The 16,682-nt window shown below is 40.3% G+C and overlaps 1 protein-coding gene across 1 annotated transcript; it reads left to right on the forward strand.

Annotated features, from left to right (window-relative positions):
• Positions 1–10,102: 10,102 nt before the first annotated feature.
• Positions 10,103–10,884, forward strand: LOC100893398. Its single transcript, XM_003724959.3, has 2 exons — positions 10,103–10,508; positions 10,703–10,884. The coding sequence occupies exons 1-2, from the start codon at positions 10,103–10,105 to the stop codon at positions 10,882–10,884; spliced, it is 588 nt and encodes a 195-aa protein (XP_003725007.2).
• Positions 10,885–16,682: the final 5,798 nt, after the last annotated feature.

Below are 16,682 nucleotides of genomic sequence, written 5' to 3' on the forward strand. Positions count from 1 at the left end.
TATACATAATAATTATGAGTTGCATCAGATGCAAGAGGAAGATCTAAGATTTTTATATGTGTCATTTATTAATTATAATTGTGATTAAGTTATGAAAAACATCGATAATTCTCGGTTTTGTTTTTGTTGGAACGCACTGTTACATATAAAAAAATTATAACAAAGTATAGTAAAGGGAAAGGTACTCCTCGTTTTTCTCCCTTATACCTTCGACAGTGCCGATCGAAGAGGGTGTATATGCGTATCAAATATGATAATTCACTGTCTTGTACATGTATAATGCGCGGAAGCTTAGACGTTTCATTAAAATATTAGAGAAAGAAGACGATTTGTTGTAGGCCTACCGTTCTCGACTCTTAATCCTTGTCTGAATAAAGTTTCCCCCCTCACGCGCGAAGCAGGGAAGCTTTGACGTTTCATTGAATTATTATAGAAAGAAGACGATTTGTTGTACCATTCTCGACTCTTAAAGGCCCACTGCACTACTTGTAGCTACTTGCGCCCTCTATATAACAGACAATGCCTAATCGGTGACCATTGGTCCCCCATGATCCTCTTTTTCTTATGTTAACCGAGAGCTGAGTTGATGAGATAACCACCTGTCCAGTGACCTTGCAGGGCGCTCTAATCCCTCCTGTAAACTACGGCAGATAAGCTTTAATCCTTGTCTGAATGAAGTTTTTCTCCTCCCGCGCGAAGCGGGGAAGCTTTGGCGTTATGACATTTTCACATTTTCAGAAGCCTCCTCTGCCTAAGTCATATATTTTGTTTAAAAAAAGATTGTTCTTAACAAAACTCTGCATCACCATGTAACTATGTGTTTCTTTACCTCATATCAATTATTCGCACATGATTTTACTAAGCATTTAAAAGACAAATTGAAGATTCTCTTAAAAATATATTCTGCGATGTTTCGTCTTCCACTCATCATAATGAATTGCAATAATGAACAGGAAGCCGAAATCGGATAATACAATATAAATGAAAGCTAAATGAACAAAGCGCGCAAAAGAATAATGATCGATAGACGAAAAGCTTTAAAGAGAAGGTTGAGTTCTGGGAAGAGGTGAAAAATAATTTGTGAGCATTACTCATTCTTATTGTGCAAGTGTGGAAGAACATCAGTTAAGACATGTTCCCTGAAAAGCATGGCTCCTCAAATGCCTTCATATTCTAAATAAGCATGTAACATCGTAAAAATCGGGGGGGGGGGGGGGGAGGCGGCTTTTTACGCCACGTGTTCGTGTAGTCTCATATACATCTTTCTGTGCAAGTGTTTGTAACTTTACCAAGACTTGGCCAAATTTCTTATTATTTTGATGATTCCAGAACCTTGCAATACACACAAATTCTTATATGCTAGATGATCAACCCTTTCTGGTCGGTTCCACACCGTTTCTTTCACAATGCAATCGCATGACCAGAACTCAACTTCATGTTTAAGGGTGCTTTTCCTCGTTTTCTCTTTTCCGTATACTTATACCTTCAACAACAACAAATTCATAGATTTTTGACATACGTATTATCCAAGACAAACTAAAGAGGAAATTTGGAAGCTGTCTTTTAATCCGTGTAAATAAAACAATATATATTTTCCTTTTGAATTTACACAAATTAGATTTCTTTTTAAATTGTAAGAAGAAAGAAAACGAGCCAATATTTCGTTTGATTTCAATTTAAACAGTTTTTTTTCTTCAAAAACTTAAAAAAGAAACAAGTTCACGAATATTAATTGTGTACCGTTTGTTTGTTTGTTTTATCCATGACGTAAACGATGTATGTCTGTGACGTCATGGACGCAGCATGTTTGGAACTAAACTCTTCGTATTTGTTGTTTACCAAATAAAATTTTGCATTTTATTGTTGAAAAATGCAACGGTCACCACTAGGATCTTACATCAATTGAGCAATAATCAAATTCGTTTTCACACTCAGAACGATTACTACTACTACTCCAATTAAAAAAATGTATCATCGCTATTTATGAAACATCAACTGGGCTCTTCGTACGTGTATCGAATAAATTGTTTAGCATGTTTTTTTGTAGTCAAATGTGCAACAGCACTTTTCATGCTTTTTTTTGCTTCACCTAAAGCTTAAATCATGGAAGCCTAAAGCAAATCCGTATCCATCCTTCGTCAATACTACTACGCCATTAAAAAGAAGAAAAAAAAAATCGTTTCCACCACCACTTCTTCAATATATGGATGTTTTGGAATTTAACTATTCTTTAACATTATAATGTGCCTGTCCTAATAAACTATTGAGTTTATTAGTGAAATGGTTTTTATTTATTTATTTTATTCATGTTTTCTTTATAAAAAGCAGGGTAGTCCCATTCAAGCCGCAATGTTTCATTTGTGTAGCGCTTAAAGTGTACAACTTCCTCGAAAATAACGTTTGTATAGCTATTTTGTATAAAATCAACCCAAAAAAACTATATCTGGAATTCTATAGTAGTGTGACAATAAACATATCACGGTTGCAAGAGTGCGCGTGCGCAGACATGGGCGCCATTTTAAATTACGAGTAAACAAGTTTGTTTACTCGTAAATTGAAATAGCGCCATGTCAATATGATGTCAGCGCGCAGCGCAGGCAGTGACGCAACAATCAATATGCGAATCTGAAAACAACGATGACGCAATTTTTACTCGTAAATTAAAATGGCGGCCTTAACCGTGAAAGGGTGATTTGCGAGTAACGCCATTCTAAATTTCGAGTAAACAATGCGAGTAACTTTTATTTGATGCAGCATGCACAGTGCATGTGTCGATATGATATGAGCACGCAACCTAATCAGTGCCGCAGGACGCAACGTTTGGACGCAACAATACATGCGCGTCTGAAAAATTGATGACGAAATATTTACTCGCAAATTAAAATTGCGGTCTTAGCCGTAAAGGGGTATAAAAGTAAACGATTAAAACAGATATTCATTGATTTTAAAAACTAACTTTATTTTCATTATTGCAAAGTTGAAACTTTGATTCGACAAGGTTATCAAAATTCAATGCTTGGAAACATTCGAAGTAATGATTATTATAAATTACAAAACGCTTTAATACAGCCCCGGCATAGCACCTGAAAAGCACTCTGAACGCTACTGAGATGTGTGAGATCACAGGATGGACATGATTTGCACAAGCAGACGATGTTCCATGACATCTCACACATTTTCAGTGCCTGTTTTTTTTAATCTTCTCTAAAGTTCTTTCTCTTACTTCAATACCGTCAGGCTAAATGGATAATCGATTGCCTCACTCTAAATCCCGTGCATGTTTTTTTTGGGGGATGACAAATGCAGGGATACAAAAATAAAGGAATCTGTCGCCTGTAAACATAATAAGACGCCAATGTATATTCTGCTGCACACACCGCGGTATGTTCAGCGTTTCAAGAGGGAACAAATGCCGTCCTAAATATCATTCCGGGGGGGGGGGGGGGTTTAATTTGAAAGTTTTGTTTCTTTAATTGTTAATTAACCCCTATCCTGTGTATTTACAAACAAAAGACTTTAGTTATCAGATTCGGTTTCATATCCCCTTTTGAGTGGTTTGAAATGCCATCACATTTATATACACTAAACTCATTATAATTTGACAAATAATAGCGTTGCAATTATGTTCATTCTTTATGGGATTTCGTCTGCTTGGGCAGTATTAGTCCATTATGTGACGTCACTAAAACATCGTTATTTTCTGGCGAATTTCTCGTATATCCCAGATACTATGGAGGTGGTTGTATTTGTATTTTTATAAATCACCCGATATGTAGTTGACCTAAAACTTGTACGATGGCCATCTGTTAGCTTACCAGTTTCTAGTGATACATTAGTTGACATATTTGTGATTTTTTTTGAATTTCCACTTTAAGGAGTTTGGAGAAAATAAGAGTAACATAAAACCCCGCGTAGAGGGCTCACACAGAAACCAAGTCGGACTTGGGTTCCGTGCGCGCACTATTCTATGCGAGTGCGTACGTATTTAGAAATCACATGAAACCCCTTACATCAAGCAATTCAAGACCAAAACACTTTTTGTGTAGCACTATATAAACATGATAGATTTTAACTATTTAACTAATACTCGCAAGTCAAAATTAATGTGACAAACGATTCTTTTTTTCCTTCTTCATTTACCAATCACGTTCGTCAACAATACTGCTCCAATAAAAAGAAAAGCCATATCCATCATCGACGCTACTATCATCACTTCCATCACCACTGCCAGCACCACTACTATCACCGCTACCAGCACCGCTACCAACACCACTTCTATCACCGCTACCAGCACCGCTACCAGCACCGCCACCATCCTCCATGCCGCTGACTTTGATGCCGTCCCGACGGAAGCGGCAGAAGGAATCGATGCCCATGTGCCCCTGGACCTCGGACTTGCAGGCACTCTCGGCCAACCCTCTGAGGATCTGCCGGTCACCGGGATCTGGGGAGAGCGCTTCGACTGGGGAGGTGAGACGATGATGGAGGGATGGAGGGAGGGATGGAGGGTGGAAAAGAGGAAGGGGAAAGGTTGAAGTGGGGGGGGGGGGTGTCTCGAGGGAGGGACGGAAAGATTAACGAGGACAGGACAGATTAGTGGATAGAAGTGTGTATGGATGAAGGGAGGGAGATGGGGAAGGGCGGAGGGTAGGATATTTCATGGAAGGGTGTGGAATTAAGGAATAGATGAGTGGAAGGACGGATAGAGGGATTGAAGGAAGGAGGGAAGGATTGATGGAGTAGATGGATGGCGAAGATAAATAGTGGATGAAAGACGGATCGATGGAGGGATATGGTTGATAGTGTGGGGGAGTTTTGATGAGGGAGGGATAGATGGATTGAGGCGTATAGGGAGGCAGAGGGGTGAATGGATGGAGAAATAGTGGGAGGAATTAGTAAGGGGAGAAATAATGGGGATGAAAGGTTCAATTGATGGAGGGAGGGAAGAAGGGAGAGATGGATGAAGGGGTGTATGGAGACAAAGGGGGGGGGGGTCCATGAGGGAGGGATTGGATTAGTAGTGGAGGGAGAGGTGGGATTAGTAGTGGAGGGAGAGATGGATGTGAGAGATCGTGTGAGGGATTGAGGGACAGAGCGAGAGAGAGAAAGAGAGAGAGAGAGAGAAAGAGAGAGAGAGAGAGAGATAACAGAGTTTTAATATATACATTCGTGATTCCTTTTATATTTCATTCATTTATTGTGAACGTAAATTCTTAGAAATATTCAAAACATTCCATGGATCTTTTTTCATTCTGTGGCCTTAAGTAATCAGTCTCGGCCACCAGCCTAATCGGCCCACAATATCAATACATTACAGCAACCAACAAAAAGTGCACGAGTCTGCGCCTTTGAATGGTTTTAACAAACATTTTATGGCGACTTACAAATGCTGAGAAGTATCACCATCCTCATCATCGTCCTCGTCGTCATCATGATCATCAATATCATACGACCAGAAAAACAAAAATATTAAACAGAATTATGGTGCCATGAAAATGCGATAATCAAGATCATCATTATCATGATCCTCTTCAGTTTTGCCTACCTATCAGAACAAAATCATTGTCATCATTATCATCTTCACCATCACCACTATCGTCATTATTTTCATTTTCATCATCATCATCACTAACCTGCCAGAAAAAAATCTAACAAATCTTAAACAGAATATGGCGCCATATAGAAATGATATAAATCATCATTATGATCATCATCATCACCATTCTCACCTTCATCATCATCATCATTATCATCATTATCATCATTACCAACACCACCATCGTCATTATCATCATCATCACCTTTCTAACCTTAATTATCATCATCATCAACATCATCATCATCATCATCAACATCATCATCCTCATTCTCATTTTCATTTTCACCAGCATGATCATCATTTTACTTATTATCGTCATCATCAACACGTCATAAGCATACCTATATTTTCGATGGTTAAGATCTGCAGCCCGTATCCCAACCAGTAAACGGACCCCTCCCCGAGCCTTTCTCGTCATCATCGGAGACGAACGGGCAGATGGAATCGACCATGTAGTTGACAAACCCGATGTCATATTTCGGCTCGTTGTCGGTGAAGGCCCGATGACAGACTTCGGAGAAGGGGATGCCGACATTGTACCCGTCTTCGTCGTCGCCCGGTATGTCGCCGGGGTATGGCATAGCTGTGTGGCGGAGAGAGACAACGAAAAAGGTGGAATGTGAATGCAGGGAGAGCAAGAGGGGAAAAGGTGACGAGTAGGAGAGAAATGGAGATAGAGAGGGAGAGAGAGAGAGAGGTGAGAGAGAGAGAGAGATAGAGAGATAAGGAAATGAGAAACAGAGAAAAGGGAAAAGTAGGAAGGTTGGGGGAGGGGGAGGGATAAGAGATAGGAAGAGAGGGGTAAAAACACTTTTGTATTTCTACATTTCTTGAAAACTATGTACTTCCTTAAAGGCTTAGTCTACTCCAATAATGATTTGCTTTGAATAGATGCAGAAAAACAAGAGAAACAGAGCAAAACAGTTTGAGTAAAATCGGATAACTAATAAGGAAGTTATGAATTTTTTAAAGGAAAAACTATGGAACTTAGAGAAAATCATTACACAATTTGCCAATTTAGTTAACATTTTGAGACGTCATTGCTTTACCAGTTATCGATTGCTCATTTTTTATCCCATTAATTTCCTTTTTATCCCCCAAATCTGGATTTCCCCTTGCCCTTGCCCAGGTTATATGATTTGTATATTTTGTCGTAAAGCCTGACTAACTCAATTATCATATATTAAGACTATGACTCTTCGTATTAAAATATCATAGAATTGTTTCTCAGTATCGAATATCAAATCGTATATAGCATGTCATTGGACGAAATTTGAAAATTACAACGATAATGAACTCTTACCATTAGTCCTAGCGACTCCAAATATGATGAAAGCGAGAAGAAAGGGCGCCATTTTTCCTCTGCAAATTCTAAGCCTTTCCAAGCTCTTACAAGTTCACCGGCGTGGAAGGAAAATGAAACGATAATGATGATTCACCTCAGTCTCCGCGAGCACCGTATCGAGTTATTCTTCAAGTAAAATGGCCTTCAAACGTTCCTTGAGAGGCATCTCGAAAAACAGTGGCGTACCCATTATTTTGATTTTATAGGGAACCCCCTGCCGCCCCCTCAAACGAGAATGGGGCGTTGTCTTTTAATAGACAAATGAAGACAGCCCCCCCCCCCAATTCGGGCTATGTTTCTGCAATGGGGTGGCTTCGGGGCCAGGAGCCCCATTTGATAGCAAATAAAGATAACATTAAGGATAGAGGGAGAGAGAGAGAGGGAAGGAGAGAGAGAGGGAGAGATAGGGAGAGAGGGAGAAAGAGAGAGAGAGAGAGAGAGAGGGGGGGGGGGGAGAGAGAGATGGAAAAGTTGAAAGGCAACGTGTAAATACGATAGGGGATGATACCAGCATAAACATAAAACCCCCGCCCTAAAACTTCTTAAAATAGTTTTCAGTAATGCTATCCTGTCTTCAAATCGAACCGGAGACAAGGGCAGGCATTTTGCGCTCCCATGCAGATCGGCCCTGTAACAAATTCAAACTCTCGATCCAAGTGCTTCGGTGCTATAAACATGATGAAGTACCGGTAAAATTAAGTAAATGATCTCCATTTTATCTCTTAACTCTCAACTTGATGGATATAAGTGACGATCTGATTTCAGACCATACTGAGGGCGGATGTATATCTGTAATTTACATTGCAGTGAAACTATGATTTTGGAGTAATACTAATTGCTAAGGTAGAAAATGCTTCTGAAGCACTCATATCACCCATCCCTATTTTTATGAATGAAATTTATTCTTGATCTTTCGTCATCTCCTTGTTATTCTTGTATTTGTTCTTCTGGTTCTCCTTCTTCTTCTTCTACTACTACTACTACTACTACTACTACTACACTGCTTCTTCTTCCATTATTTTATTTCTTCTTGTTCTTGTTCTTGGTCTTGTTCTTCTTATTATTTTTCAGCTTTTTTACCCTTCTTTAATTCTTATTATCATTATCATTATTATTTGTATTATTCTTTTCATTATTATTATTATTGTTTTCATTATAATTATTATTATTATTATTATTATTATTATTATAATTATTATTATGATTATGATTATGATTATTAATATCATTATTGTTTTTAGTAGTAGTGGTAGAAGTAGTAATAGCATTTTATTTCAATTTATTTTTTAGTTGTGTGTATATAGTTAATGATCAAAGCTGATGAGGCTGTAGCTCTACCCCGTAACTATAAACCGCAACTGCATTTTCAGGGTGTCCTTGAAATGGTTGTATAAACACACAAACAAATGCCCACGCCTGCACCTTCCCACCTTCACATACACACACACACACACGCACACACACGCACACACACACGCTCACGCACGCATAAACATGCGCATAAACACAGGGGCGGATCCAGGATTTGCCGATAGGGGGGGGGGGGGGCCTAAAATGTGAAAATCGCGCCGACCAATATCTCGCTCAGTGGGGGGGGGGGGGGGGAGTATGCATCATTTATTTTTTGGTATATGACCCCGAAAATGTGAAAATCGAGCCTACCAATATCTCGCTCGGTGGGGGGGGGGGGGGGGGGGGGGAGTATGCATCTTTTATTTTTGTATTTGACTCCGAAAACTTTTTTTTTCTTTTTCAGAATCTGGCCTATTTAGTTTTGATCTACACCTCATCAACGCTACCTTTCCGTACGTACTTGCTACCAGCCGATGATGGCGTGATCATTAAATTAGGACGCCCGGCTGAGCATATATTTTTTTTTTACATAACTGTTAAGCCATTTTCGCGAAAGAATTCCAAGAAGTGCTCTGGTGAAAGAGTCTAAGTTGTCAGCGCTCTGCAAGCACGTACACCCACCTCAGGGAAGGAAATATGATAGAAAGGGGAAAACAAGGATAGTGGAGAGGATATGGAGAAGGAAAAACAAGGAAATACATAAGGAAAGAAAAGAGGATAAGTCAAAGGAAGAACATAGAAATACATAATTGAAGAGCTAAGAGGATCATAGATGGCGGGTGACCATAATTATGAGTTTGTTGATAACGCCATCTTCGACGGCTTGAATCAAGTGTGTAGGGATTTATAAACGACTGGGTAGATTCTGGACTACCCCCACCCTAAAATACAATCGAATACAAATCAAATCATTTAGAATGCAAAATATTATATTATCATCAATATAGAATTGATTACAACGAAATAACTACACATACTCGCCCGCGTACATCCCACACTCAAACACGTCATGTATTCTAATTTCTCCGTATTGCATTAAAATTGAAAGAAGTCACATAAATTTAAAATAAAATGATTGTCTCCTATAATACACGTATATCCTCCAAGAATAGACCCATCAATAATTTTGCACACAGGGCCCTTTTACACAAATCTTGTTATTTTAGGATACAATACTCTTATTAGCTACTGAAATACTTGCATTCATTTAGTTATATGGAGACTTTTTTTATAGATCAGTCGCAGTTGTTATTGATACTTCAATTTACGTAACAGGGTCAGGTCTTACATTATTTTATATTGATCAAACCATTCCCAAGCAAGCTTGTGTGATATATCAATTATCTATCATTATAACATTGAAATGCTAAAAATAATGGCACAGGAAAGCTACATGGACTTAGATTGTTTAGCATGCTGATAAAATGTTCATAACCTGTCACTATATATTGAAGGTGTCGTTATCAGTGTGTTTATATAATGCGTCGATTAGCCTGTTATCAGGGTATTGGACGAAAGTTCAATGAGCACATTGCAAATATGCGTTCAGATACGACACAAATCTCAACGTATGCAGGTACGGTTCTTTTTTTGTTTTTGGGGGAGTGGGGGCGGGGGGGGGGGGGGGTTGGCTCAAGCGCCCCCAATGTGCGGGGTAATAATATGATTGCAGGGCCCTCAGGGAGAACAGTATGAATACTGATGAGGCTACCCTGGGTAAACAAGACATATTATTATTATTATTATTATTATTATTATTATTATAGTTGCTTTGTAAGGCGGTTCGGACGACCCATGCAATGAAGATGCCTTTTTCTTTACGGCACAGAAGCGACTTAGACGACTTAGAAAATGCCCCTATGATTCCCGATCTGATTTTATTTTTCTTCCGTACCCTTGTCGGTGGATTACAGGCAGACACAGGAGTAGAATCAAGTCGTGATGTGGTTGAGAGAAAAGCAATGGCTTTGTCATCGGATGCCATTTTTAACTGCAGTCGAGGGAATGTCAAGCCATGGAAGCATCAAACCATCGGGTTGGGATTAGGAGCACTGACAGGATCAAAGACCTTAATTACCATTATGAATCGCTTTGGACATTGCATCAGCTACGATGAGGTGAAGGGACTTGAGACAGAAATTGCCTACACATGCTCCAACTGTGATAGGGAAACCCCAGCAGGCCTTCATTTGCTAGATGCATTAGGAACAGGTAAGAATGATTATTATGATGATGAATATCATAAAAGCAATTATACTACTATACTGCTCCTACTTTTGCTACTGTTATTTATAATGGTAATAAGAATAATGATTATATTGATGATAATAATAATGAAGATGATGATGATAATATCAATATTTCTCAGCATTGTCAATATATGTAATTTTTAATTATCATTTCAGGATTAGCATGGGATAACTACGACGTCAATACAGAGACCCTTGATGGTAAAGACACTCTTCACGCAACGGTGGGAATATGCTACCAAAACGAGCTGCCTTCAGAGCCAGTCCCCGAACCATCAGATTCTAAGTCACCCGGGACACTTTCTGGGCGGAAAAGAAAGAGCTTCGGCGGGAAGTAAAAGAAGATTCCACCGTTCTACACGTCGCTAAAACAGGCAAAATTCAAGCTTGGTCCATCAACCACCATGACTGCGTGCACTGAGATAGTGCAAAAGGAGAAAGCAAAGATTCAGCAGGAGAAGTTGGATTTCACGTGGCTCCTTCAATCTTCAACAAAGAAGTTGCCCCTTCATACTGGCTTTTTCTCCCAATATGTGACGGATAGCCTCCCTAGAACTACGATAGCTTATATGGACCCCATCTCTCAGCCCCCGACAAGAAACGACGTAGTACAAGAAACGATGATGCGTTCTGTAAAAGTTTCGCAGGAGACGAAACAGGGATATGCGGTCGTTACCTATGACCTTGCTGTAGCTCTGAAGGCATATTCCATTCAAGCCCTGCAAGCGCCAACCTTTGATAAGGTCATAGTAATGCTTGGCAACTTTCATCTAGAGCTTGCGTATTTCGGAGCCCTAGGAACCTACTTGGCTGAATCAGGGATAGAATATCTCCTCACCGAGGCTGGTGTCCTGGCCGAAGGATCCCTTGCTGGTTTCATGAAGGGCAAGTTCTACAACGGGTGTACGAGACTCCATCAAGTTCTGGCTGCTGTGATGGAACAATCATTGCTGTCCAGATACATAGAAACATTGGAAGACGCAGACCGATCTCTGGTAAATGATGTGGTATCTGACAGTGACACCAGCGTCGAACACTGCCAACTTCTTGCAGACAATGCTGCACTGAATGATCTCCAAGAGAAATACGAGCGCTTCTTTCAGGATGTCATTGCTGGAAAGCATGGAGGCACAGCAGCATATTGGGCCATCTATGTCTACCTCATCAATAGAGTGTATCGAGATCTTCAGCGCGCCGTACGGACGAATGATGTTGATAGATACATCCAGATCCTCCCAGAGGTGATCGACGTGTTCTTTGCTTTGAACCGGCCAAATTATGCAAGATGGGGATCCCTTTTTCTCAACAAGCTTCAGAATATGGATCCCAAAGCACGCGAGATTCTAGAGGCAGGAGGCATGTCCATTCGGCGCACGAAGAAATCCTATTCAAGATGCGCAGTTGACTTGACCTTGGAGCAGACCGTAAACAGGGATGCTTCTTCTCCCACGAAAGGCATAGCAACTTTCACTAATTCACACAGTGCTTTCAGAAGATGGGCTATTACTCTCTCACAACGAAGTATGGCACTTACAGCACTTCGTGAACTGGTCAGTCTTCACCAAGGGGAAGAATCAATGAATCAGCTGACAAAACGGAGAATCGAACGGGATGATGCTGACAAGAAAGCTATAACACATACATTGACCAACACATGCAACCCATTTGCCACTGGCTCTCCTGCTGAGCTCATCAATGTTTCATCAGGAAGAACTGCAAAGGATGCAACGAGTGCATTTCTCCTTTCAACACTTGAACGAGGAAAACATCTTCGACTCGCCTTTCAAGATGAATGTGCAGCTGATACTTCACGGTTTCTGAAGCCAGTAACACGGATCAAGATGTTAAACTTCGCAGCAGAAAACGCCAAGAGATCCAAGACGGCAGTACGGAGAGTGAACGCAGCTGAGGGAGCCAGGGATGTCTTTGGGCGAATGTTAGCTGTTGCCGCTGATTCAACTGATGCACTTGACCTACAGCACATTCTCAGCTTCCCACTCACAGAAGTGCCTCTTTCACTTGCCCATAGTGATGGGACTCCCCTAAAGACGGAGAAGGCAGCTTTGACAAGAAAACTTGAATGCAAACAGGAAGCAGCGCTGTTGCCTACAAATCTCCCCGTGATCTCAGCTAGTGTGATTGATGGTGGTATCATCATTCATGAAACCGTTCTCCAACATAGCAAATCAACATACGGAATCATGGCCAAGGATCTTCTGGAAAGGGTTTGTTCGAGTCGCGGAGAGCAAATACACCTAGTGCTAGACAAGTACCAGTCACCTTCCATCAAAGACCACGAGCGAAATCTACGTCAATCTACCTCTCAGCTATTCATCATAACTGGACCTGATCAGGCCCAGCGTCAGAGTGGCATAGAATTACTCAGGAGTAGTTCATTCAAGGAAGAATTCGCCAAGTTTGTTATGGAAGAATGGAGGAAGCCAGAGTACGCAGCAATAGTCGGGAGAAAAACGCTGTATGTGTCCCACGGCGGAGCTTGTATTGAACTGAAAAGTAATGGGGACAATCAACTTGAGATAGATCAGCCAAGTTCCTTCCAATGTCACCACGAAGAGGCGGATACTCTCATAGCTTTCCATGCAAGGGAGATTTCAGACGGCAACATCCTTGTCAGGTCGAGTGATACAGACGTCTTTATTATCCTGCTTGGGCTCTGTGGGAGGTCAACAGGGATGAACATCATAATGGACTATGGTTCTGGCAATAACAGGAGATACATTGATGTCTCAAATGTAGCTGCCCTTCAAGAAAATAAACAACCCGGTTCAACAGAAGCACTGATCGGTCTCCATGCCCTGACTGGATGTGACTTTACCTCGTGTTTCTTCAGAAAGGGGAAGATGAAGCCCCTACAAAAGATGGAAGCCAGTACCACCCACATGCAAGCGCTTCGATCACTAACAAGCGAGGAGGTTGATGTCCCAGCTATTACATCTTTCGTTTGCTCGTTATATGGCTGTGTAACATCCGACATAAACGAGGCCAGATGCAAAGCTTTCAAACGGATAAGCAGCGGAGGTGAGAAGGGCCCTCTTGCAAAGTTGAAGAAAATAAACTGTTCTTCTCTCCCCAATGTGCAAAGACACTTGGTAACCATATCAAAAGAGCCCACTATGTTGCCAGAATGTGGAAGAGGGCTGACCAGGCGGAGCCAACCGGTGGATCCCGTCCTTTGGACTTTGGCTGGAAATCAACTAACAACTGCTTCGAACCAGAGTGGTACCCAGGAAGTGCAGTCCCAGAGTCTCTCACAGGTTCACCTACCACACCTACAGAAGATGATGACAGCGTCCAGGATGAGGAGGAATCAGACGATGCTTGGAGTGAGGAAAGTGATGAGAGCGATGTCGGAGTCAGCGATGAAGAAGACTCGTAATGCAAGATGCTATCCGTGAAACATGTCATTGCACATCTCAAATTTGATACATATGTTTTAAATTCATGACGAAGCATTTCTGACACATGTATAGGCCTGGTGAATAGAAATTACACAACTGTTCACAAAAAAAAGTGATGAAGATCATTGTTCCAAATTTACAAATTTTAGCTTGAAGGACTGGCATAATATTGAGGGTCTTCCTTATTCTCATAGGGCCAACTTGTGTCCAATGCTTCTACCTTATCTTCTGGAATTATGAGGTAACATAAATAAAACAAATTCTTTACTATTTTTTATACATGTGGTATACCTATACAGCATGAGTCAGAAAAAAAAATCCCACATTTTTGAAATAATACTGAATTGAAATAGTAAAAAAAAAACTTACTCACTCTGTATAATGGAGGATGTAAAAAGAAATAGGTCCATAACACCATATTACAATTAAAGTGAGGATTACACGTACATGGGTGAAATAGAATGGAAAAGTGTTAAGATGAATAGGATTTTTTTTAAACAGTTTGCACTGCTCTTCCTCAACATTCTGTTTTGAATCGCTACAGTAAAAGAAAATACAAAGAGGCATACCCATTATATCTGAATAAATATCTTCTTGGGTTAAACGAATATATTTGACTTTTATCTAGAAAAGTATAATATCAGTCATAGTGGATGTATGAGGAAGAATGACAGAGATGGTTGGGTAGCACATGAAGGGATATCGAGACCGAAATTGAGATCTATAAAGAGAGAGAGAGAGAGAGAGAGAGAGAGAGATAGTGGAAGGGAAAGGGGATAGAGAAGTGTGAGATAGAAAGAAAGAGAGAGAGAGAAGGGGTGGTGTTGTACGAGGAGATATAGAAAACAAGGGAAGAGATATATATACACTTGGTGAATGCTATCCTTATATATATATATATATATATACATGTATATAAAGGAGAAAGAGAAAGAGAGAGGGAGAGATAGGGGAGAAAGAGATGAAGTTATGAGAAAGAGAGAGAGCTTGTGTAATAAGAGAGTGAATAGTGACAGACATACCACAAAATACATTACTACATATCAGAGACACGAGATATTAGAGTATTGATACAAAATGTGCGAGGGAGAGAGGGAGAGAGAGAGAGAGAGGTTGATGTAATGGAAGAGAGATAGAGTGAGGTGTAGGGAGGGAGGGGGGAGGGGGATGGGGTTGAAGAGTATGTGTAAATATTATTAGTATCAATCAGTTCAGTATGATATTTTCCCCGTACAGCGCTTGTTTAAAATACCTGTTCTAATATGTCACCCCAAAACTCGAATTTTTGACCGATTTTCCTGAAAACCATGTTACTTAAATGGTCAGAAAACAACCTAAATATGCAGATATGTTTAACATCCATATATGTTCTGAAAAGCAAAGAACTTGCTCCATATGTAGGTCAAGTTCAAGAGCTATCGGGTAATTGAAAAGCTATTTAAAGTAAACTTCAATATTTGAATCCGAAATTGAGTAAAAAATCGGACAAATTGGCCCGATGTCGACGACGTCGCTACTTAAGGCTATCGTCGTAATCATCGATTTCGGGGATGCAAACACCGGGAAAACTCTTTGTGGTGTATTGTATACTATCGGCTAGTCGAGTTATAACAAAAAAATCACAAAAAAAACCTAAAAATAGGTAGGGGACATGTTTTATGGGATGGTGTCATGTGTACCTCTCTGTACATTGTCAAAAATGGAACTTCCGGTAGTGACGTCACAAATTGTGTGATTTTGGCGAGAAGACCACAGCTCAGACCCGGCAGCAATCCATTTTCGTGAGGTCTAGGGTCCACCCCATCGGCCTATGGGGTCAGTTGTTCCGGCGCTTTTCCCTTGAATAAATCTTCTGGGCTGCCGGACTAATTTTCATGATTTCAAAATGGTTATTATGCAAGAATAGATTAAAAAAAAAACTCCATCCCCTATCCTAGTTGACTCGAAGGGATGTATCTGACTTAATTCGTCTCTTTCAACGCCACACCCTTTCGATACTAGCCATACATAATGGGGACTTTTCGATTTGCACGACGAGAACGTGGACTACTCGTGTGGCATCCTTTTAAGGCAATGTGACGTCACTGCCAGTGCCTTAAAAGGACGTCACATTGCCTTAAAATGATGTCACACGAGCAGTCCACGTTCTCGTCGTGCAAATCGAAAAGTCCCTAATATCTCTATCCAGTGGTTTCGAGGGTATCGGGGACTTATTATTAATAACATACTCATTTGAAAAATTAAACGTCCAATCTCAAAGTATGAAGGCTCAATACAAAATACTGTAAAACTGAAAGTTGGTTTGTTACATTCAAGATCACACTCAATAATCCCCCCACACACAAACGCGCATGGGTAGCCTTTCATCGTTCTTGAAAATTGATTGAGAACACAGACCTGTAATCTGATCACCTTTACCTTGGTCAATGTCAAACGTTAATGTACATTCATAATTATACTGGCCCTAACCTGTTCAATCTTCCAAAATTTTGAACGCTTCCATTTTGGATAAAAAGCCAGGGATTTTATTTTTGACGTATCATAAACCAGACATTGTAGTATCAATTTTACAAGTTCAAGTTCAGCTTTAGATCGCCAAAATGTCAGGAAGGCTTTTGCACTTCGTGAATTCTATTTTGTCGCAAACTGGATAACAAAGAGTTTTATATTCATGGAGTGTACACATGCACAATGGTTCCCACTTCAGTATTTGGAGC

This window comes from Strongylocentrotus purpuratus, unplaced genomic scaffold (genome assembly GCF_000002235.5).
Source record: "Strongylocentrotus purpuratus isolate Spur 01 unplaced genomic scaffold, Spur_5.0 spur5_scaffold_18, whole genome shotgun sequence".
In the NCBI taxonomy this organism is placed as follows: domain Eukaryota; kingdom Metazoa; phylum Echinodermata; class Echinoidea; order Camarodonta; family Strongylocentrotidae; genus Strongylocentrotus; species Strongylocentrotus purpuratus.

What these genes read in the sequence shown, in the direction of transcription:
- LOC100893398 (XM_003724959.3), top strand. Translation starts at nt 10,103, where the DNA reads ATGCCTTTTTCTTTACGGCACAGAAGCGACTTAGACGACTTAGAAAAT. An exon ending in GCTAGATGCATTAGGAACAG is followed by an intron (nt 10,509 to 10,702) that starts GTAAGAATGATT and finishes TTATCATTTCAG; the next exon opens with GATTAGCATGGGATAACTAC.